The 25,624-nt window shown below is 42.2% G+C and overlaps 1 protein-coding gene across 1 annotated transcript; it reads left to right on the top strand.

The window, feature by feature from the left end:
- Window positions 1-22,656: 22,656 nt before the first annotated feature.
- On the top strand, window positions 22,657-23,716 carry LOC114688094 (olfactory receptor 10K2-like). The gene has a single exon (XM_028862699.1). The coding sequence runs from the start codon at window positions 22,679-22,681 to the stop codon at window positions 23,621-23,623; it is 945 nt and encodes a 314-aa protein (XP_028718532.1). The 5' UTR covers window positions 22,657-22,678; the 3' UTR covers window positions 23,624-23,716.
- The last annotated feature ends 1,908 nt before the right edge of the window (window positions 23,717-25,624 follow it).

The raw sequence follows: 25,624 nt of genomic DNA, 5'->3' as shown, positions 1-25,624 counted from the left end.
AGCTTTTTGTATCTTCATAGGTATTGCTTTCTTTAGGTTAGGAAAGTTTTCTTCTATGATTTTGTTGAATATATTTTCTGTGCCTTTGAGTTGGTATTCTTATCCTTCTTCTATCCCTATTATTTTTAGGTTTGGTCTTTTCATAGTGTCCCAAATTTCCTGGACGTTTTGTGTTACAACTTTTTTTCTTTAGTGTTTCTTTGACTGACGAATCTATTTTCTCTACCGTGTCTTCAGTGTCAGAGATTCTCTGTTCCATCTCTTGCAATCCGTTGGTTATGCTTGTTTCTGTAGTTCCTGTTTGTTTAGTCAGGATTTCTATTTCCAGTATTCCCTCAGCTTGTGTTTTCTTTATTGTCTCAAATTCATTTTTCAGATCTTGGAATGTTTCTTTCATCTGTTTAATTGCTTTTTCTTGGCTTTCTTTGATTTCTTCCCATTTTTTGTTCATTTTTTCTTTCATTTCTTTAAGGGAGTTTTTTATTTCCTCCTTAATGGAGTTTTTCATTTCCTCTTTAATGGAAGTTGTTATTTTCTTTTAATGGAATTTTTTATTTCTTCTTTAAGGGCCTCTATCATCTTCTTAAAGTCATTTTTATGATTGATTTCTTCTGTCTTGGTATATTCAGGTCTTGCAGGTGTAGAATCACTAGGTTCTGATGTTGCCATATGGGTCTTTATGTTGTTGCCTGTATTTTTGCACTGGCATCTACTCATCTCTTCCTCTGCTTGGTGTGGAAGGTGTCTGTGTCTGAAAGTGCCTCTCTTGTTCTAATTTTTAGTCTTGGTTCACTAGGAGTTCTTGGTTAAATTGGTGCTGTTGGACTGTTTCTTTGGGAGCAGCTGATCTCAGTCGGTGAAGTATATACTTATGATTCTGGAGATCTGGTTCGGTGGCTGGGCGGCCCCTTCTCCTATCTTCTCAGGTCACATTTTGCTTATTCGTCAACTCCTCAGCTGATCTTGTTTCCTCAGACTTCAAACTGTAGGGATCTGAATCCTCTCCCAGATGAATTTCAGCTGAGCATGGTAGTCTTACCAATAACTCCAAGTTGTTGGGTTTCACAGGACCAGCAGCTGGGTCCTGGATTGGCCTCAGACAGAGTGTTCAGATTCGTTCTGGTTCTGTCCCATGGAGATAGCTTCTTCCCTGGGTGTTGGGATTAAAGGCATCCCTGTTCCAAGCTCTTGATTAAGAGCTTGTTTTCACTAACTCTTCAGCGGGTAATAGCTCAGTTTCTGGTCTTTATTGCAACTGTGTTTTGGCTGCCACCCACTGGGCCTGCCTGCCTCTGCAGGCCATCACTGCCGGACCTGCCTGCCTCTGCCAGGCCTGCCTGCTTCTGCCAGCTACCACTGGTTCTACCAGCCTCTGCTGGGCTGCCGCCAGGCCAACCTGCCCCTGCCTGGAAGATCTACTTCTAATTCAGATCTTTAAGGTAGGAAGACACGCCTTTAATGCAAACCTTTTGAGCTGGAAAAACACACCTCTAATCTAGACCACACCATCTGCTGGCAACCTATATAAGGACAAGGAAGAAGGAAGCTTTTGCTCTTTGCCTGCTTGCTCTTGCTTTGAGAGCAAGTCCATCCCTTCACTGCATTAGAGCCCACTTCCTTGGGATTCCAGAATCTACTGAAGACCGGATTCTTGGACTTTCCATTCACAATCAGCCACTGTTGGATTAGCCTGTAAGTCATTCTAATAAATTCATTAGGAGAGAGAGAGAGAGAGAGAGAGAGAGAGAGAGAGAGAGAGAGAGAGATTCATCTCTAAGTTCTGTTACTCTAGAGAACCCTGACTTATACAACTCCTAACTATATTCTCTTATACTCATAGATTGGTGTCCCACTCAGCCAGCATCAGCGAAGCTTCCTCTGGCAGCAAATAGGACTAACTCAGAGGCCCACAAGTGGACAATGTACAGAGAGTAAGATAATGTGTAATGCTCAATTAAGTGGGATGTGTCCATCAAATCCCTCCCCTCAGGGCTCAAGGAACTATACAGAAGAGGAGGTGGGAAATTTGTTGGAGCCAGAGGTGATGGATGATACCAAGGAAAAGTGTTTGTACATACAACAAAACTAAGGCACATATGAATACCAGCAGAACAAGGACCTCTAAGAAAACTGAGCAACTGGGCAGTGGTGGCACATGCCTTTAATCCCAGCACTCGGGAGGCAGAGGCAGGTGGACTTCTGTGAGTTCCAGGCCAGCCTGCTCTACAGAGCAAGATCGAGGAAAGGCACAAAGCTACACAGAGAAACCCTGTCTTAAAAAAAAAGAAAGAAAGAAAGATAGAAAGAAAGAAAAAAGAAAACTGAGCAAAGCTCATTTGAACTCAGAGACTGTAGCACACAGCCTACACAGACCCAAGCCAGATGAGGTCACAAGCCAGATGTGGTGGGGAGGGGGAGGCATAAACTTCCATTTCTAATCAAGAAGCTATCTCCAATTTACAAACATTCACATAGGAAAAATTAATTTATCTGATGGTGTCTCACTGGGTATACAAACCACATTTGAGAGCAGACCTCATGCCCAGCAGTAGATGAATAACACAAAACAAACTCAATGATATTTTTGATGATTTTTTTAACGTGTATGTGTGTGTGTGTGTGTGTGTGTGTGTGTGTGTGTGTGTGTGTGTGAGACCCTTTCAGGGTTGTTTCTATTTGTCTTTTTTTTTATTTATTTATCTATTTTTTTGGTTTTTTCGAGACAGGGTTTCTCTGTGTAGCTTTGTGCCTTTCCTGGAACTGGCTTTGGAGACCAGACTGGCCTCGAACTCACAGAGATCAGCCTGCCTCTGCCTCTAAAGAGTGCTGGGATTAAAGGCATGCGCCGCCGCCGCCGCCGCCGCCGCCGCCGCCGCCGCCGCCGCCACCACCACCACCACCACCACCACCACCTGGCATTGTTTTGTTTTATTCTGAGTTTTTTTTCTGTTTGTTCTTTAAAGAGAGAGAGAAAGAAGGCATGGAGCTGTAAGGGGAGGAAGGTAAGAGAATCTGGAAAGAGATGAGCAACTAGAAACTATAATCAGAACATACTGCATGAAAAATTTATTTTCTTTTTTCCCTTTTATTAAGCATAGATTCTTTCCTCATACACTATAATCTTAATACAGTTTTCCCCCCTCTACTCACCCCAGTTCCTCCCCACCTCTTCTCCCATCCAAATCCACTCCCTTTCTGTCTCTCATTGGAAAAGAACAGTCCTCTAAGAGATAAAAACCAGACATGACAAAATAAAATATAATAAGATAAAACAAAAACCAACTCATAGAATTTGGACAAGACAAACTAACAGAAAAATAAAAGAGCCCCAAGAGAAAGCACAAGAATCAAAGACCAACTGGTTCACATATTCAGGAGTCCCATAAAAGCAGTGAACTGAAGCCACAGTATATTCACAGGGACCTGATGCAGCCCGTGTAGGCCCTGTGCATGCTGCTTCTGTCTCTCTGAGTTCAAATGAGCTTTGCTCAGTTGTCTTAGAGGTCCTTGTTCTCCTGGTGTCCTCTCTGTCTCCCACCCCCCTTCTGCCTTCTCTTCCTTCTGGTTCCCTGAGCTTGAGGTGATGGATTTGATGGAAACATCTTGTTTAGAGCTATGTGTCCCAAATTGATCTCTCTCTCTCTCTCTCTCTCTCTCTCTCTCTCTCTCTCTCTCTCACACACACACACACACACACACACACACACACATACACACACACACACACACACACAGCATTATGACTGGCTGTGGGTCTCTGTATTTTTTCCCATCTGCTGCAAGAGGAAGCTTCTCTAATGATGACCGAATAAGGCACTCATCTATGAATGTAGTAGAATGTCATTAGGAGTCAAGGAGTCATTTTATTGTCCCTTTCCACTGCACTGGGCTTGCATACTGTCACTCCAATGCCCTTCACTTTCATCTGTCTCTCCCCTCATTCCTCTGTGGTCCCACCTGATCCTCCCATTCTCAGGATCCCCACCCTGGCTCCATTCCATCCATAAAATTCTATTATACTTCCCCTCCCAAGGAGATCCATGTGCCCCACCCCCGCAGTCCCTTCCTCTGTGTCTAACCTCTCTGGGTCTGTGGGTTGTAGCTTTGTTGTCATTTATTTAATGGCTAATATCCAGATGTCTTCTTAGTCAATGATCTATTGTTGTGAAGAGACACCATGACCACAGAAACTCTTACAAATAAAAGCATTTAATTGGGGCTGGCTTACAGTTTCAGAGGTTTAGTCCATTACCATTATGGTGGGAAGCATGGTGCATGCAGGCAGGCATGGTGCTAGAGAGGGAACTGAGAGTCCTACATCTTGATGCACAGGCAGCAGGAAGAGAGAGTCACTGGGCCTGGCTTGAGCCTTTAAAACCTCAAAGCCCACCCCAATGAATGACACTTCCTCCAGCAAGGTCACACCTACTCCAGCAAGGTCACACTACCTAATCCCTGACAAGTAGCACCACTCCCTAATGACCATGGATTCAAATCTGTGAGCCTATGGGGGCCAATCTTATACAAACCGTCACACCAGATATGAGCAAATACATTCTATATTTATCTGGGTCAGGGTTATCAAACTCAGGATGATTTTTTTCTAGTTCCATCCATTTGCCTGTAAATTTCATGATGTCATTTTTTTAACAGCTGAGTAATATTGTGTTGTGTAAATGTACCACATTGTCTTTATCCATTCTTCTGTCGAGGGACACCTAGGTTGTTTCCAATTTCTAGCTATTATGAACAGAGCAGCAATGAACATGGTTGAGCAAGTGTCCTTGTGGTAAGATGGAGAGTCCTTTGGGTATATGCCCAAGAGTGGTATAGCTGGATCTTAAAGTAGATCGATTCCTCTCTTTCTGAGGAACTGCCATGCTGATTTCCATAGTGGCTGTTACAAGTTCACACTCCCATCATGTGTGGATTGCTCCACATTGACAGGATGAAGTGTCACTCGTATTTTTCATCTAAGCCATTCTGACAGATGTAAGATGGAATCTCAAAGTAGTCTCAATTTGGATTTCTCAGCCATTTGAGTTCCCTCTGTTGAGAATTCTCTATTTCGATCTGTTTTAATTGGATTATTTGAGGTGTTTGTTTGTTTGTTTGTTTGGGGTTTGGGTTTGTTTTGGTTTTTCGGTTTTTGAGACAGAGTTTCTCTGTGTAACAGTCCTGGCTGTCCTGGAACTTGCTCTGTCAACCAGGCTGGCCTTGAACTCACAGAGATCTGCCTGCCTCTACCTCCAGAGTGCTTGTATTAAAGACTGTGCCACCACTACCTGACTATTTAGGTTTTTTTAATATCAAGTTTCTTGAGTTGTTTATGTATTTTGAATATTAGTCCTCTATCAAATGTGGAGTTCATAAAAATCTTTACCCATTCTGTAGCCTGCTGCTTTGTCCAAATGATGGTGTTCTCTGCCATGCAGAAGCTTTTCAGTTTCATGTGGTCCCATTCATTAATTGTTCATTTTAGTGCCTGGGCTATTGGTGTTCTGTTCAAAAAGTTGTCTCCTGTACCAATGAGTTAAAGGCTATTTTCTACTTTCTCTTCTATCAGGTCGAGTGTGTCTGGTTATATGTTGAGGTCTTTGATTCATTTGAAGTTGACTTTTATGCAGGGTGATAATTACGGATCTATTTGCATTCTTCTACAGGCAGACTTCCAGTTAGACCAGCACCATTTGTTGAGATGCTTTCTTTTTTTTCATTGTATAATTTTGGTTTCTTTATCATAAATCAGGTGTCCATAGATGTGTAGTAATTCTATGTCTATGTCTTCAGTTTGATTCCATTGATCAGCATGTCTGTTTTTATGCCAGTACCATGTGGCTTTTATTACTATAGCTTTGTAGTACAACTTGAGATCAGGAATGGTGAGACCACCTGCAGTTCTTTTATTGTTCTGGATTGTTTTTGCTATCCTGGTTTTTTGTGTGTGTTTCCATCTGAAGATGAGAATTCTCCTTTCAAGATATGTGAAGAATTATGAAATTTTGATGGGGATTGCATTGAATCTGTAGGTTGCTTTTGGTAGGATGGCCATTTTTACTATATTAATCCTGCTGATCCAGGACCATGGGAGATCTATCTTCTAATATCTTCTTCTATTTCTTTCTTCAAAGACTTGAAGTTTTAATCATACAAGTTTCTCACTTGCTTCGTTAGAGTCACCCAATATATTTTATATTATTTATGTTGTTGATTTCCTGCTTTAATCTGTGATGGTCCTGATGGGATGCAGGAAGTTTTTTTTAATTTTCTTATATCTATTGAGACTCACTTTGTGTCTGAGTATGTGGTCAATTTTGGAAAAAGTTTCACTAAGTACAGAGAAGATTTTATATTCTTTTGTGTTTGGGTGAAATATTCTGTAGAGATGTTAGGTACATCTGGTTTATAATGTTGTTAGCTCTAGCATATCTCTGCTTAGTTTTTGTCTGGATAACTACCCTATTGGTGAGATTAGGGTACTAAAGTCTCCCACTATCAATGTGTGAGGATCAATATATGATTTAGCTGTAATGGTGTTTATTTCACACACATAAGTGAAAGGTTTCCGTACCCCGATATTGTCTCTTCGCCCACACAGTAAGCCAAATCAAGCTGAATTAAAAATAAAAGACCAGGTTTATTGGGCAAAACATTCCTGGGTGACCTTTCTGGACCCCAGAGATGAGATAGGGAGACCCTGTCCCAGCCCGACATCACTGCATACTCCACCCACTGCCTCTCAGACCTGAGTCATTCTTCTCTCTCCCTCTTTGGCCCTCTTAGGTCCAGGTCTTTCATTAACTGTTTCTAGAAAACCCCCAAATTACCTTGGCCTCCAGCCCTGCCCTAAACCCTGCAACCCTCCTTCCTGTCCCCTCCTCTGGTACCCCCTTTCACTGCTGCCCAGAAGCTGTGGAGGCCTTACGCTCACCCCAGCCTGGTCTCCTAGTCCAACGCCTCACAAGCCCCCAACTCACCCTCTTTGTTGACGGAAGTTCTCTTACAGACAGAGAAGGAAACCACCAGGTGGTGTTTGCAGTGATCACTTCCACTAAAACAGTTGAAGCGACCCTCCTGCCAATGGGGACCTCTTCACAAAAGGCTGAATTAATCACCTTGACTAGAGCGCTCCAAATAGCTAAGAGTCAATGAGCTAACATCTATACTGACTCTAAATATTCCTTTTTAGTAGCCCATACCCATTGGAAGGAAAGGGGCTTCCTCACTACCAAGGGCACACCCATAGTTAACGGGTCCCTTATAGGCACACTCTTGGAGGCTCTCCAGCTCTCTGCAGAAGCATCTATAGTCCATTGTCACAGGCATAAGTCCTCCAAGGACCCAGTGGCCTTAGGCAATGCCAGGGCTGACTCAGTAGCCCGGGGTTGGCCTCCAGCCCCTCTGGACCAACAGAACATATTTTGTTTCTGACGCCCTCCTATCAGCCCTGTTATCAATCAGAGGAGAGGGATGAACTCCTGAAAAAAGGGGCCACGCAGACAAAGGATGGATGGTTCTACTTAAACAACCGCCTCATCCTCCCTCAGGACCAGGCACTGTCCATTATTATTTTTTTTTTGTCTTGGTTAGCGTTTTTATTGCTGTGAAGAGACACCATGACCATGATAACACTTATAAAGTAAAACATTTCATTGGGATGGCTTGCTTACAGTTCAGAGAGGTTCAGTCCCTTATCATCATGGCGGGGAGCATGGCAGCAGGCAGGCAGACATAGTACTGGAGGTGAGAGTCCTTATGTATTGATAGGCAGGCAACAGGAAGTCAACTGATGCACTGGGTGGTATCCTGATCATAGAAAAACCTCAAAGCCCGCCCCCACAGTGACACACTTCCTCCTACAAGGCCATACTCATTCCAACAAAGTCAGCCCCCAGGAGCACAGGGCTAAAAGGGAATCCATGGAGTCAGCACATACTACACCTTTCTATCTGAGGGTTAAAGGGAAAAGACACTCACATACTCTCTTGATGGTTTCCTTCAACGCTTTTCTTTATTCTTCTGTTGCATTCTGTATTCCTTCGTTCATTCTTGATGTTTTCTTTCTAACTCTCTCATTCTTGATGTTTTACTTCTAACTCATTTTAACTCTATCTTTATTCTTTCCCTTACAGCTTATATACTCCAGGAAAATCTTTCAGGCAACATAAAAATTACAATGTGGTTACATTCTGTTTTTCAAGTGAATGATTACAATGAATACAAGTGAAAAACAGCATGTTTTCCATGGCCCTTACATGATTAAACATTTTACATATTACAGGTAAAAAACAAATTATCCCAAGAACTCATGTACATTCACATCCAAGCAATTTGTTATAGATTAACTGTGTAGGCAAGCAAGACATTCTTCTCAGTCAGGTCTTTTACTGGCAGGCTGTGTTTTGCAGTTACAAAGAAAGGGCCAATTACTTTATTACTTATCTTGAAAGGTAATCTTACAGGGAATCACAAATCTAAACTTTTATACATGAAAAACAACCAGTCAGCTCTACTTTAAACCTGTAAGGTACACACCCACTCACCAACAGTTTCTTATAGCACGAGATTGAGGGCAAAAATGGGTACAAGGGGGGCTGGAGAGATGGCTCAGAGGTTAAGAGCACTGACTATTCTTCCAGAGGTCCTGAGTTCAATTTCCAGCACCCACATGGTGGCTCACAAGCATCTGTAATGAGATCTGGCACCCTCTTCTGTGTACATAATAAATATTAATAAATCTTAAAAAAAAAAGGGGTACAAGGAACTAATCATCACCTTTGGTCATTAACCAATCATAGCAAGAAAAGTGCATCAGCTAGTAACAATTGAACTGCTTTGTTCTTGTTCTGTGTGTGTGTGTGTGTGTGTGTGTGTGTGTGTGTTAGTGTAGTGTAACTATATATGTTAGTATACTAACTACTAATGAGTTAGTTCCTCATTCAACTATATGCCTTTCTAAAACTTCAGATTGTCTCCTTGGGTTTTTTTTATCTCAAAGCTATTTGACAGAACCATCTTAGTCTAACTTTAAGTTATTTTCAAAGCTTTGTTTCAGATATGGTGCACTCTGAAACCTGTGAACACATCTCCTAACATAGTGATTAAAAGAATTTAAGCTAGCTGAGCTACTGGGACTCAATTGTTTTTCTTAATGATTAACTTAGGCCACAGTCCATAACAGCTCCTCAATAGAAACTCATGTGTTCTAGCTGTGTGACACTTCCTTGTTTTATTTTTATCATCAAAACTCTATTTAAACTAACATTATTATTATCAATTAGACAGTACAGCTTAGGAAAAAAATCATCTTCATAGTAATCCACAGGCAAAAATGCCTAATAGAACAGGATGTTTCCATGAGATAAACACACTACATTACAGGCAGTGTGGATCTCCCCACACCCAATCACACCATGCCAGATACCAGAGAAAGGCACAGCAGAAGCAAAAGACATTCTGGGGTCTGGGGTCTTGGGGCCTTGCCAATCCAAGACTCACCCATCAGGAAGTTGCCTCCTGGTGGGCTGACACCTTGAACTTCAGTTGCCACCTTCTGCTCCTCTGACAGTGGCAGTGAGGGACAACTTTTCAGGGGTCAGTTCTCTCCTTCTGTTTTGTTTTCCAGGCCTTATCTCTCTCTTGTTTCTGCCATTGTGTTGTCTAAACCAGGCCAGCTGTCCCTTGAGCATCCAGATTATTATCCTGTTCCTGTCTTCCATCCCTCCATGGGGTTACAGATGCACACTACCACATCTGGCTTTCTATGTGGGTCCCAGGAATCCAGAATTGTGCTGTCAGACTTGTGCATCAAGCATTTCACCGCCGTGAGCCATCTCTCCAGTCCTGGCTTTCTTTTTTTTTTTTTTTTTTTTTTTTTTTTTTTTTTTTTTTTTTTTTTTGGTTTTTCGAGACAGGGTTTCTCTGTGTAGCTTTGCGCCTTTCCTGGGACTCACTTGGTAGCCCAGGCTGGCCTCAAACTCACAGAGATCCTGGCTTTCATTTTTAAATGCCAATTATGCACCAGTCATGAGCCAAACCCTTTGTCTAAACCATCTCATTTTCTGTGAAGCCTCGAGATGTCATCATCCCCACTCTCCAGGCGACAAGACCGAAGTCAGAGGTGATGCCTTTCCCCAAAGTTATCATTGCACACCCAGCTCCATGAGCCACTGCTAAATGCACGTGACATCATAAGACAGCCCCTCCACTCCCCCTAAAATGCAGAGAAGGAGAAACGGACACCTATAGACTCTCCACAGAAACCCCTCTGCCTCAGCCTTCCACACACTTCCTACCCCCACAGTCAGCCTTGGTCTGCTGGAGTGAGCATCCAGAGGCTGCAGCAGTCGAGCAAGTGGCGGGTTGGTCCCTCCAAACGTAAGCCCCTCTGAAACCTGAAGGTCAAGGCCAAACATAGGAAAAATGACGGGAATCTGCTGGGGGAAAACAACAGCTGGGAGATATGATGATGTCAGAGACACACCACAGACAACAATCAAATGGCTGCATAGTCACCAGGTCTAATGACAGGAGAGCATGAAGTAGTGTCTCTCTTCCCTCCCTGGAATCGGCGTCTTCACATGCTGCTGGTCATGGCGGCGGCTGCAGTGTCTCTCCGGCACTGTCCATTATTTCAGACATCCTCCAGACCTTGCACACAGACCCCAAAGCCTTCCCCCTGCAGCTGCTGCTGCTAATGGGTTTGGGAGATGGCCACATAAATGTGTTTCTGACTAACTTTTAAATGCTTCAGTTTATCTGTTCCTTATCTGTTCAGTTTGTCTTGATTTAAAAAAAAAAAAAAAACATGATCACATGGTCAGGTGCCATCTTAAATAAGGTCAAAACAGACAGGTCATATGACCTTCCCGCCAACTTTACTAAGGTAGCAAAAAGTCACTTCCTGTCCATGACTCAAGCATGGGTGGGCCCCCGGCGGCAGCACTCAGACCATCTGTATGAGGGAGGTCAGGAAATCCCCTCATGCCACGAATTGTTTTACTGGGCCGAGGAGAGTCCTCCGATATTGGCCTGGCCCTGGCATTCCCCAGCGGCCGCTCTCAGGCTCGGGTGGGCAGGGCCAGGAGACCTATCCTCCCCACATGCTGTCAATACAGCCAACTTGCCATCTCATTTTTAAAAAAATTAAATCAGGCCTTACTTTTCTTAAAGTTACTAGGTCTCTTGACATGGATTAATGATTTAAATGCTTCTGACTGCTTTCCCTTTCTATGATATTGTTATATTAAAATTTTAAATTTCAGATTTCAATATTAATAAATTCTGATACTGTTTGGGTCACAAATTCATATAAACTTCACAGTATCAAAAGAAATCATTGGATCCATTTCACAGAGGTCAAATGAGCTCCAGATAAATGAGTTTTCCTCACCTGCCTATTCCTAAGGATGATATTTCTCTCCCTCCTGGTCTCCCTTTTCCAATTACTAAGACCATGGGCCAAAAGGTTCCAAATAAATTCATAAATTTAACTCTTTGTCTATAATCTATATCTGTTTCAGTGGGCTTCCATTTGGCTGACTGACACATCCAGGCATAAGCTACTGACTTCAACCTGTGACACATGGACTTGCTGAAGGCTGATGTGAACCAGTCCAGCCAAACATAATTATTTCCTGTCTCTACAGCTAGGTCAGATGACCACATGCTTCTGATAAATACGTCGTTCCCTGGATTCCCTCCTTACCTTTGACTAGCCAGAGTCCTGAACATCTGTGTCCCGTTTCAGCTTGAAGCAGTTATGGAGGAGAATGCATCGTCCTGTGTTCCCTGTTCCCAGGACAGGCTAGAGAGCTAAGTTCAAGGTTGGAACCCCCAGCATAGGGAACCAAATTGCTATGTAATATCCTTTGATATACCAGGAAACTGGACTCAATATTGCAGTAAGGTAAGACACTTGACCATCTTTATGCAGAACCAGGGAGGTGTTATATGACCTTAGGAAGTAATTACTTCTATATAAATCATTCAGGGTTATAAACTGGCTGTAGCCAAAGAACAAAACTATAGCTACCAGGCCTTAAAAAGGTAACAGATCCAGATATTATCACTGCCTGCAGCTTTAAAAAGTCTCTCCTTACTCAAGGTCTATCCAGGCTTAAGAATGTAAGCCTCCCTGTCCTTGCTAACTTCATCAAGCTGTAACTAACTGGGAAATCTGTATATTCAGATTTAATTTTTTACATCTAACAGATTTTGTTCTCCCAGTCCTCAAACACCTTTAGAGATCTGAGAATATGGCATTTAATATAAAAGCTTATGATGATAGAAAGACATGTCAGCTCCTGGCAGCATCCTGTATCTTCTCCAAGAAGATATATAGCCACAACGGAAATTCCACCTGGAAGCTTATGGCAAGGCTGGGCATGCAGCAAAAAGCTGAGATCCTGTCCAGACTGTGAATAAGAAGAACAATAGGTATCGATTGTCGCCTCTACCAAGACAAACTTCTACTTCACAGAAAACATCTGTCAGATCCTCTGGGCCTATCAGCTGAACAAGTGCTGCCTTTGGGGCTTCTGTCCCCCCAACAACTATGGAGAGACTTGGGATTGCTGCCTAGGTAGCTGGAAAGCTGTCTCACTTCTAAAATTTATCCAAATTTATCCTTCTCAGATCTCATGATATTCTATGACTAGGGTATCAGTTTAACAGCCCCAATCCCAAGACTACAAGCACCTTGATAGCTCATCAATAAGTTTTCTGTTAAAAAATACAGACAGGTATTATGCCTCATTCACAAACTTCATGGTATAGGATAGACTGGCTTCAGATATAACTTCATTTCGTTTACTCACTTTAACTTCCCAGTTATGTTGTGTTTGTTCAAAACTAGTCTATTTTTGTAGACCAAACAAAATTTATGTGCATGTATTCTAAATGTGCATAAGTGTGTACATGATATCCTGAAAAAATTAATTATTTTTATGTTTATTTGCAAAAGTGGTTGTTTTACTCAAATTCAAAGTATAAACCCTTTTCTTTTAACACTTAAATAACATCACTTTTAAGTCACCCACTCCAAAACAAAATTCAATATGTCAAATCTTTTGTATCAGTTCATGGTTTGACAAAAATTTCAAGCTCTATTTTGATGATCAGTTTCAACAAGAAAACAATCTTAATTTCATATGAAAACACAAAAGATCTAGGATAGACAAAACAATTCTGCTGCTGCTGTTGTTGTTGTTGTCTTGTTGTTGTTGTTGTTTTGTGACAGGGTTTCTGTGTAGCCCTGGCTGTAGACCAGGCTGGCCTTGAACCCAGAGATCTACCTGCTGTGGGATGTTCTGTATGACAAATGTGTTGCTCTGATTGGTCAATAAATAAAACACTGATTGGCCAGTGGCCAGGCAGGAAGTATAGGCAGGACTAACAGAGAGGAGAAAAGAAAGAACAGGAAGGCGGAGGGAGACACTGCCAGCCGCCACCATGACAAGCCACATGTGAAGATGCTGGTAAGCCACGAGTCACGTGGCAAGGTATAGATTTATAGAAATGGATTAATTTAAGCTATCAGAACAGTTAGCAAGAAGCCTGCCACAGCCATACAGTTTATAAGTAATATAAGTCTCTGTGTTTACTTGGTTGGGTCTGAGCGGCTGTGGGACTGACAGGTGACAGAGGTTTGTCCTGACTGTGGGCCAGGCAGGAAAACTCTAGCTACATCTACCTGTCTCTGCCTCCTGAGAGCTGGGATTAAAGGTGTGCAACACCATTGCCCAGCTACAAAACAGTTCTGGAAAACCACAGTACTGATGGCATACATATCCCAGATTCCAAGCTATATTGCAGAACTATATAAATGAAAAGCCCATGGTACCAACAGAATATGACTGAAGGACCACATATAAACCCAGACTCCTATAGCTGCTTTTTTTTTTCTACAAGAAGCTAATAACTCACATTGGAGAAAAGACAGCATCTTCAAAAAAGGGTGCTTGTCAAACTGAATAGCCATATGAAGAAGAATAAAACTTAATCCTCATCTCTCATCCAGCACAAAAGTCAACTCCAAACAAATCAAGGATCCACACAAGACTGATACCCTAGATGTGACAGACTGGAAAGCATGGAATATGCTCATCCACATTCATTGTTGCTCTGTTTACAACAGCTAGATTTCCATTAACTAATGAATCGATAATGAAAATGCCCTTTATACAATTACACAGTTATTAAGAAAAATGAAAGTGTGAAATTCATAGGGAAATGGATGGCACTAGAAACATTCAGTCTGAGTGAGGTAGCCAAGACCCAGAAAGACAGAAATTCCATGCCTTTTCTCATTTGTGAATGTTAGCTCTGACTCTTTAGATATGTGGTATTGGAGTTGGAACATCCACAGAGGTCAGGAACTCACTCAGGGGCTTTTGAGGAGGAGAGGTGCACTGATGTAAAGGGCTGAGAAGGAATTGTGGAACAGGAAGGGATACGCTGGTGCGTGGAAGGAGAGGACGGGGTAGAAGAGGGAAACTGAAAGGGTTAAGTAACACTGAAGACGCCAAACAATTCCCATGGAAACTACTACACAAGTACCTTAGAAGAGCTCTATCCATGAACATAAAACGATAAAATTCAGTTATCCAATAATGTGACTACAGTGTGTTCACTAAACAACAGAGGCTAACAAATAAAAATCCCAGTCCTGGGAACGAGATGTTTCTTTTGTATTCTCAATACAATTCAATGAATTCTCAAAGACCCCCAGACATTACAGATTATTACCAATGTTCTTGCTTACTGTCCAGAACTTGATAGTTAAGACCATATTGCTGAAGGTATGGCATACTGAGTCAGAGATGTGGAAAAATCAGATCAGAACTATAATGGAAGCTTCCTCTCACTAGGTAGCTTTCACTGTGCTGGAATGTGGTATGCATGCTGCCAGAGGAGAAACATAACCACCAGTCATACCCAGATGTGAGTCTTGTGAGCTATAGGACTGGCCTGGCAAGACTTGTTCACTGGCACAATAGTGGCGTAGACGTTGTGGAAGGAACTAGCCCCATTTTGGTCATATTCAAGGTCCGCTACACAAGATGAAACCCAGGCCTGGCACCACTATTGGGCCAAGAACCTATGCTTAGACAGATAACAGACTCTAGAAGATAATATACTACTATTTCTCTGCTAAATGGACATAAATATTAAACCAACTCCTCACGACTTATCATTTCATCTGTAGATTAAAGCACGTCTCTATGTTCATCATAGGAACTTTTATTTGCAGGCAATGATAATTAGCACAGAGACCCACAGCTGGCCAGGAACAGGAGACTACAGAATGTTCAACCCTGAATGGAACAGACATACTGTACTCTTACTCTAAAGGTCCAGGGATTATTGTAGAAGAGGAGGCAGAAAGGCTATAAGATCCAAAGGTGAGCCGGGCGTGGTGGCGCACGCCTTTAATCCCAGCACTCGGAAGGCAGAGGCAGGCGGATCTCTGTGAGTTCGAGGCCAGCCTGGGCTACCAAGTAAGCTCCAGGAAAGGCACAAAGCTACACAGAGAAACCCTGTCTCGAAAAAACCAAAAAAAAAAAAAAAAAGATCCAAAGGTGGTAGATGACTACAAGGAAAACTTGGAGGGCAGCAGAAGTCCAAGACCCTGGTCAGACTCAGCCAAAGAGCACACAGATCTGACTCCAGGCTGGGCCTGGGGCAAGAGAGCTCACACATGTGATTCCTATCTGAGCTTGGAGGAAAGACATGGCTGGATGACAGCGTGAAGATCCTAAGCTAGAATCCTAACTGGGACTAAACGTGTGGCTGGGCTGCATGGGAAGACAGAACTGAGTCAGACTCCTGGCGAGAGCTTGCAAATGTGACTCCACCTGAGTCTGGGCCTGGAGGCTTGGAGTGGACAAGAGTGGCATGGAGTTAGAGTCCTGGATCAGACTCAGCAAAACAGTGCGTAGATGATTGAACTAGGGAGGTTTGTGTCATTGAGAAGATTATATCACCACCTGTAACCACCTATTTTCCCAGCACTCAGCACACATTTAGTGTTTCCTGTATACAAGGATACATAATTAGTTTTTGTCTGATGGAGCAGAGTAATAATATTAACTTGGAGATCCGAATGGTGCATTACAGGCATAGATACTCTCTTCTGTGGCTTTACAAACACAGCAAATCAAACTGATCGAATTTTCTAACACTGTCGCATCTGGCAGTGGCTCAGAGGACTCTATGCCCTGAGCCCTATTGCCTGGGCCCAATTTTGAGTAACTTAGTGTTTGGTGACTTGTATCTATTTTCAACAATCAACCAAGCTGTTAATTAAACCCAGTGCAGCATCTCCATGGCAATGACTTTGGCATCAGGAGACCCATTGAAGACCTTGTACTACCAAAAATGAAGTAACTACTTTATGGTCACTATTAGCTGTGACTGTGATAGTTAGTTAATTAATATAAAAGGGCATGAGAAGGTTGATTACATTTGGTTTTGGTCTGGGTCACAGACTCTACACTAAGATTACATATCTGAGTATACACCAGACTTTAACTTGTTTCAGTACTTCAAGCAGTTTAATGTGACTCCCATCCTGTTGCCCCTGTGTCTCCAGCCTTTCTTGAGAACAGAAAAAAGAAAAAAGGAGCTTACCCATGGAGAGCAGGCATCTACCTTCAACTGACACTGTTAACACTGGGGAACAAGAGTAAACATCTACCTCCAACAGCACATAGGTTTTCATATCTCAGGTAAGAAACAGGGAAGGCTGATGGGTCCATCCTACAGCAGTGCCAATAACAAAAAGGAAAGCCCCACTTAAGGACGCAGGTTCCAAACACCATTAGGCGGGGATAGCTAAAATTAGAGTGAATTTCTACAAAGCTATCCATGTAAATTTCAAACCTGTTCTAAATTAACTTAATTGTTGCTCTGCCCAAATATACATAGATCTCTTCATTCAATTCTGATTAAATTTAGCAAGTCATTCAATAGCATTCTAACTGTAGAAGTTAAATAATGGACTTTCTGCAAAACTAAGAGCTACTAGGTAAGATTTAGAAAAAAATTACATTACTTAACAGAGTTGATAATACAGTAAAAGTACAAATAATTGTAGCTGAAGGGCGTAAGGAAACCCTGCATCCTGGGAACACAAAACTACAGACAAGAACACGAGCAGAAACACACAGAGAACAGGGAGATAAATTATAGAGCACAAGAGAAACTGTTACGTAAAAAGAGCTGTCTCCATGAGCCCGCACCATGCTGAGCAGCAAGCACAGAGCAGCCTGTGCTGTTGCGAATGTGGCCACTTCTGCTTCCTGCCTTGCTCTCTTCCATCCCCCATCTGTCAGCAGAGTCTACTAGGTGAGACCCTGAAGATCATTCAAGGATGTAACGCTTACAGCTCTGAGTTCCTAGAGACCCTCTGGGGAAGTGATGAGGATTAGCCTGTGGTGTGAAGAATGGTCACCAAGCTTATCCTGACAGTTTTATTTCTTACACCAATAGAAATGCAAAGAGCGATGTGCAAGTCACTCTCAAAGTCATCAGCTAGCCTCCCGACACCCTTTCTCACCTTTTATCAGTTCTTTGAGAATTTCATACAAAGTATATTGATTTATTCAACTCTTTATCCCACTTCCCCCAAATCTATCTCCTCTTCCCAAAACCTACTCAACTATGCCTTTTTTTTTTTTTTAATCCATCAAGTTCAATTTGTGCTGCCCAAACACTCTTGGATGTGTTACTGTCTCTGGAGGGTAGTCAACCCACCATGGGCCACACTCTTAAAGAAAACTGACCCTTCCTTTCCCAGAAAGTATTAATTGCCCATATCTCCTTGGCTAGGGGTGGGACTTCATGCCCACCTCACCTCTCCATACTGAGAGGTATTTATAGAAAAAGACATTTGCTAAAAGTTGTTTGGACCCTAGCCCCAGCCAGCTCCAGCATGCATTAACTTTCAAAGTAGAATGGATGAGATGATGTCTCAACAGATTGCACAGGTACTCTTTTCTCTGAATATAATCAAAGAGAGTAGAGGGCTATGCTACCCTCTCATCCTTGTCCCCTCCCCAACAGAGCCACTCACAAAATACAAGGAGGTCTGACCCTGTTCTGCTAGCTTTGGGAGTGAACCTGAATGGAGTCCCCAGCACCTAGGATTCTCAAAGTTCTCATCTGTACAGTGGCAATATCGAAAGCACATGGCTATTGTGAGGACCAAATCATAAACACTAATTCTGCTACATGGCTACAAGATAGATCCAAATCTTGGTTAGAAAAATTATTCTAGGAGGTGGTGGCACACACCTTTAATCCCAGTACTCATGAGGCAGAGGGAGGTGGATCTCTGTGAGTTCGAGGCCAGCCTGCTCCATAGAGCAAGTTCCAGGTCAGCCTGGGCTACACAGAGAAACCTTGTCTCAAAAACAAAAAAGGAGAGAGAGAGACAGAGACAGAGACAGAGACAGACAGACAGAGACAGAGAGAGAGAAGAGAAGGATGGAAAGAAAAGAAAGAAAGAAAGAACGAAAGAAAGAAAGAAGGAAGGAAGAGGAAGGAAGAAAAGAAAAGAAAAGAAAAGAAAAGAAAGAAAGAAAGAAAGGAAGGAAGGAAGGAAGAAAGGAAGAAAGGAAAAAAGAAAGAAGGAAGGAAGGAAGGAAGGAAGGAAGGAAGGAAAGAGAACATGATAACGAAATTGAGTCCTATAATTTTTCTTTCTAGAAACATCACAAAGAATATTGATCAATTGATAGCCTTGGGTGATGTTTGCCAGAGATGGGATTGAACTCATATTTTGAGTATTTTGAGGTTTTGTTGTTGTTATTTACTTGATGGCTAGTGTGTCTTTCTTTTTCTTTCTCTGTTAATACCTGGTCTCACTACATAGCTCTGGGTGGTTTTGAACTTGAAGTAGCCATTCTGTCTGTCTCCCTGGTGTTGAGATCATAGGAGTGTGCCACATCGCCTACCTTTATTTATTTTGTGAGCTGAAAGCTAAAATTGTATTTATTATGTACAAAAATGATAGCCTGAAGTATACACACATTGTGGAGTAGCTAATTCAGAAAATTACATGCACCACTTCACATAGCTTCATTTTTATGATGGAAATAATACTGTTAGCATTTCTCAAAATACAGTATGAATGCTTGCTGGGACTTTAGGACCTCAATGTGAAGTTTACTGAAAGGAAGTAGAAAAAAAATTGGGGAGAAAATTGTCTCTCATCTCACAGGCCTGTATCAATCTATTTCTCTTGTTTATAATCTATAAAAAAGGATTGTCACGAATGGTGAGAGCACTTGCCTTTTCACAGTGCAGAGCAGGACTACCTGGGAGGCAAATTTACCTTCAGCTAGTGTGAGCCTTATGGGAGCCATGGTCTCACTATGGTGCTCCTGTGCTGGCCTCCTATAGTGCTCACTATGGCTATGAACTGGCAGTGATCCTCCTGCCTCTGCCTCCCCACTGCACTGTGTGCTTGGATGATAGGTGTGTGCCACAAAACTCACAATGTTTATTTACTTTATAGGTCCTTCTTTAAAATTCTCTGTTTATAGAACTATCTTCGTGTGTGTGTGTGTGTGTGTGTGTGTGTGTGTGTGTGTGTGTTTGATCCCACGAGCCTTGAGAAGCAGGAATTGCTCACTTCACCAGAACAGTAAAAAAAAAAAAATCAGAGTTATAGGATTTGCATCCAACAAGCCAGAATCAACAATAAAGCCGACATCTGCCTGAATCAAAGCATGTCTCATTCCTATATTATCTAACGTCACATGAGGGCATGCAGAAATTCACTAGCAAGCCAAGAATTTCTAAAATGGACTTAGCATTGAGAATGGATTTACCAAACTGTTAGTCAGTAAATGCCTTAGTTGAGGCTTTGGGCAAGTAACCAGAGAATAAGTTGGAGAAAGAAGAGGATGTCTGTCCCTTCCTAGGTCTGAGGAGAGCTAAGAACAATTATAAAAAAACAAAACACATCAAAGACAAGACAGTGCTCCTCTGGAAGCAAGGAGAAGCCATTGTGTCCACCAGAATTATTTGTCTGCTTGGATTAGAATTATAAATACTAAGGCCGGGCGGTGGTGGCGCACGCCTTTAATCCCAGCACTCGGGAGGCAGAGCCAGGCGGATCTCTGTGAGTTCGAGGCCAGGCCAGCCTGGGCTACCAAGTGAGTCCCAGGAAAGGCGCAGAGCTACACAGAGAAACCCTGTCTTGAAAAACCAAAAAAAAAAAAAAAAAAAAATTATAAATACTAAATAGTGTTCAGTTTCAGGAATGATGTGTCCAAAGTGTTTTAGTCATATAACAGATAAAAGAATCAAAGGTAAGTTGAAAACATTGTTTGCCAAGAATGTACACAGTGCTTCTCAACATGTATCTATGTTTCAGTCATCACAACTTTAACAATAATCTTTTCCACTGAATATGTCTTACCCTTTAACCCTGAGCAAATAGATGTCTTGCCTGGGACCTGTTTATGTATTTATTACTACTGTACATCTAGTACCTGAAAAATTATTATAATCATACAGCTTAGTATTTCCTGTTACTATTTGATGGCTTCTATTGAGATCTCTCCTAAGGTAGGCTACATTGCCAAACTTATTAGTATTAATATTAGTTAAAGTAATAATTTTAATTGTTTTTAAATGTGATGCATACAATGATACATTTGTTATACCTTTCTCACCTCCTTGGATTCCTATGTTCTAGAAAGCGGCAAATGCACTCAAGCTTAAAATAAGTCTAGACAACACAACTCCAAATGCAGATTCTCTTCAGTTTTTCCCCTCATTTTTTAAAATGACTTATTTATTTTTATTTTATGAGAATTGGTGTTTTGCCTGCATTTATGTCTATATGAGGGTATCAAATCACTTTGAGCTGGATTGCAGACAGTTGTGATCTGCCATCTGAGTGCTGAGAATTGAACCTGAGTCCTCTGGAAGAGCAGCCAGTGCTCTTAACCACTGAGCCATCTCTCCAGCCCCTCCTTTTCCTAATGTTTGCTGTTTTGGGGGTTTTTGGTTGGTTGTTGGTTCATTTTTTGTTTGGGGCTTTTTGGTGTTTGTTTGTTTGTTTGAGACAAGGTTTCTCTGTATAGCGTTGGCTGGCCTAGAACTTTCTCTGTAGACTATGCTGGCCCATCTTCCCTAATTTTTAAACTAAATTTATCTTTAAGGTTTACATGGGTGACATCTAGACTATGTGGTACAGAAATCCTTAAAAATATAATGATAGTAAGCAATCCTCATGCCCAGGAAGAAATAGCCCTGAGGATTCCATGACTCTGGGTTCTCATAAAAGCCCATCCAGAACTGAGGCCAATGGCAACAGCCTAGCCTTGCAGAATAGTTAATAATGATTTATGAGAAGCTGGTGTTTTATGTGGTCCTAGATATGCAGGAAAATTGAGTTCAACGTTTGTCAAATTCACATCTTTCTCTCAAAGGTACAAATGTATTGAAGAAAGCTATGATAACAATGCAATACGGCATTTCAAAATTAAGGGAATGTCATATTAAATTTTTCATTCAACGTCTTACATGAGTTCTGAGAAAGAAACATTTCCTTTTATCAGAAATTGCCAAAAGTTTTTCCCAAATGTGTGATTTGAATAAAGCCTAGCTACAAAGCATCTATAAATAAAAATATGAATAAGCTAATTTAAATAATAGAGGCAAGAAAGCACAGCTCTCCTCTTTCCTGTCCTCTGGGGTACATGTCTTCAGAACAGCGTGGCCAGCAGAGTTTTTACCTTCTCAGATGAAACACTTGGGAAATGTGTAACGAATGGCAACTATGCAGTAACCATGAATAAAATTTTTGTGAGAGGAGTAATATAACATTTTATATTATATTTATATTATCTTATATACAGGAAGACTAGTCTGCCCTCAGGGAGACACTGTGGTGAAGACATACAGGAAAGACAGTCACAGAGTGGACCGGAGGGAGGTGGTGATGGCCAGAATCCTCTAGAAAGACTGTGGTTCTCTCTGAGGGAGAAAGGATTCAGACAAGTGCTGAAGTGTGCCTAGAATATTCTGTCTTGGAATGGATGAATAGAGAGAAGAGGAAAAAGACATGCCAGAATTTGACTTTGGAGCAGAATAAAAATATGAAAGAAAGGATCGCCAGATAAAAGTATGAGATGGAAGAATTTATGGCTCCTACTATAAAATAATAAGGCAAACACAATAGAGAATATGTTAGGGGAAAATTACAATCAGGAGTAGGAGTACAGATGTACAGAGAATGAAAAACCAGTGAGCATTACATGAACCATAGACAAGCACGGGGATTCCAGGAGCTCATTTTGTAGCTGTGAAGAGTTCCCAGGGAGTGTGTGGACACAAGTCAGCCAGATGGACGAGGGCTACCATGCCCAAGGATCCAAACACCGGTCTTATCAACGGAATGAAGACAGAAGCACAATTCAGTCATAAACTTAAGAACGCTGGGCTGTGTCACCAGAACTCCTGTGAAGACGATTCTGAGAGACAACAGCTTGATTGAGAGTTTTCCTTTTGTGGAACAGGAAGGCGAAGGAATGGCAGGTTAGAAGTAAAGCCTGGAGGACGTGCAGTGCCCCTGCCCGTCTCCCGTGCTTCTGCTAACGTGTAAGGATGCCTTTCCTCCCAACCCGGCCCGAGACTGCACTCTGATGACAGGTCCTCCATGGAGTGTGTAAACGAGACCGTGGTGAAGGAGTTTGTCTTCCTCGGCTTCTCGGCGCTGGCTGAGCTGCAGCTGCTGCTCTTCGTTATCTTCCTGCTCCTCTATTTGTTCACTCTGAGCACCAATGCCGTGATTCTCTCTACCATTGTGCTGGACAGAGCCCTCCACACCCCCATGTACTTCTTCCTTTCTGTCCTCTCCTGTTCAGAGACCTGCTACACCTTTGTGATCGTGCCCAAGATGCTGGTTGACTTGCTGGCTCGGAAGAAGAGCATCTCGTTCCTCGGCTGTGCGGTCCAAATGTTCGCCTTCCTCTTCCTTGGCTGTTCCCACTCCTTCCTGCTGGCGGCCATGGGTTATGATCGCTACGTGGCCATCTGCCACCCTCTGCGCTACACGGTGCTCATGGGACACAGAGTGTGTGCGGGGCTAGTGGCTGCTGCCTGTGTCTGCGGCTTCACCGTGGCACAGATGATCACATCCTTGGTGTTTCACCTGCCCTTCCACTCTCCCAACCAACTCCGTCACTTTTTCTGTGACATCTCCCCTGTCCTCAAGGCGGCCTGCCTCCATGCCCACTTCACTCAGATCGCCATCTTCCTGCTCTGTGCCTTGGTCCTGGTTATCCCTCTGTTGTTGATCCTCACGTCCTACATTCACATCATCTCTGCCATCCTCCAGTTCCCTTCCACGTTAGGCCGGTACAAAGCGTTTTCCACCTGTGCGTCTCACCTCGTTGTTGTCATAGTCCACTACGGATGTGCCTCCTTTATCTACCTCAGGCCCAAGTCCGGCTACTCCTCAAGCCAGGACGCTCTGATATCAGTATCCTACACTATCCTAACTCCATTGTTCAACCCAGTCATCTACAGCTTAAGAAACAAAGAGTTCAAGTCAGCTCTCCACAGAGTTATAGGAAGAGTAGTTACCCTAAGACAATGCTAATTTGTATCCTGCCCTTTTTTTCAAATAACTAAGAGCAATGGACTCAGGGACATTCTCAAGATGGACATAACTAAGCTAAGCAATTGAGCACTGTGTTCAGAAATAGAGAATGTTTTTCCCTCACTTCCAATACAGAATTCAGAACCACACATTCTTGCCTTGGTGACATGAATTATTGTCCACTAAAGAATACTACATGGAGTAGTTGGGGATTTAGCTCAGTGGTAGAGCGCTTGCCTAGCAAGTGCAAGGCCCTGGGTTCGGTCCTCAGCTCCAGAAAAAAAGAAAATACTACATGGACCTATTTCTGTTCTAGGGAGTCAGTGTTGCAGCTAGTCTCAACTGTCAATTCAAATAGGATCTAGAATCAGCTAAGACACATACTTCTGGGCAGATGTGTGAAAGCATTTCCAGAAGGGATTAGCTAAGGGGAGAGCCTCCTTCAGAGTGAACAGAACCTTTCAACATGTAGCCCAGATGTAAAGAGGCCTGAGGAAAAGGGTGTTGTTTGCCTGCCTACTTTCCCATATTGCATCTGTGTCTGTTATTTTTGTTGTTGCTGTGGCTGCCTTAGAATCCCACACAGAGGACACAGACGGAAGACAAGTGGATTTCCAGAGACCTTCCAGTCCTTTAGTGCAAACTTTTTGGCTGCTGAGAAATCAGCCTCATGAAATGAGCATCTGTAAATGTCCTCAGCCTCTCAGCCACACGCACATAGCCATTATTGGACTACGCAGTCTGTCCCCACTGTGCAGAGCACTCTAGCCGCTCTGTCCCCCAGGGAACCCTCTCTGACGCACCTGGGAAGTGGGGTTGTTTTCTAGGTTGTGTTCTTTCTGAATAATTTCTGAATTGTGTTATTTCGATACAATTAAGTTACAACTTTAATGAGATAATTGGACAACTACCAGTTAAAGTTTGGTGCATATGATATAGGCAATTGATGTTCTCATGAGAAAGTCACGAAACAACTATTTTGGGGTTTCTTTAAGTTTTTGTTCAGAATCACTCTGTGCTGATGATATCAGGGTATCTAATGAATAAGGCTACCTTTTCTAATTTTTACCCACTGGGAAAAGTCAAAGTTTAAAACATATTTTACTCAACATCCACCAAGTGAGAAACCCTGTGCAGGGTCACCAGTGTCTGCTCTTCGTGTGACTCGGGGGCCCACTTGTGTTGGGGACCAGAACTAGAGAAGGAGGTTTTGTTTCTCTCTCTATGAAGCGCTGGGAAACAAATGGAACACAGCAGTATAGATGTCTGTCCATGTCCCTTTCCACAGTCTGCTTGTGAATGAAGGTTTCTGAATTCATTTTTTTCTTCCTCTTTTCCTTTTCTTCCACAAATGAATTCTTCGGTGATGAAGATTAGTGGTGTACACCTTCCAGGTAGTGAAATAAGAAGAAGAAAAGGACTCTCGCATCAGAAGCCTGCTCATTTTACAGCATTCTGTTAGGGTGTTAGTTAAGTTCATTTCTTCCGTATCTTTAAAGCTTGAGACATTGTAAGGATAGAGCTTGAAGAAAATGAATATTGAAGCAAACTTAACTTATGTAGCCATTAAATTACTTTTTTTCTTTTGCATGATAATTACCTCAGTCTTCTGGCCTATCAAGTTGGCTTATGAAAAGGAATTGGACTTAAAACCCCTACTATGAATCCCTTTAATATGTCAAACGTTTATGCTTGTACTGTATGAAATTTCTTTAAAATGTTGCTTCATTTGTACCTTAAAGCAGCCTTGAGAAGCATGCATTATGGTCCAATCTTGTAGGTAATAAACTGATACTAAGAGAACTAAAATGATTTCCCTACTGATGAGCAGAATAACTTGTGTTGAGTGTACATTTAATGCTAAAATTCTGCCCTCATGACCGTTTGTAATACTGATTGCTTTCGTCAGGAGAGAATAGAACACATACGTATGCAACCTTAACTCTAGAAGACTAAGTTCCCTGACATCTATAGAAAGCACCTCAGCCTTAGGTAAATAAC

The sequence above is a fragment of the Peromyscus leucopus genome, chromosome 5 (assembly GCF_004664715.2).
Source record: "Peromyscus leucopus breed LL Stock chromosome 5, UCI_PerLeu_2.1, whole genome shotgun sequence".
Taxonomy (NCBI): Eukaryota; Metazoa; Chordata; class Mammalia; order Rodentia; family Cricetidae; genus Peromyscus; species Peromyscus leucopus.
This window is presented reverse-complemented; position numbering and strand designations above follow the sequence as displayed.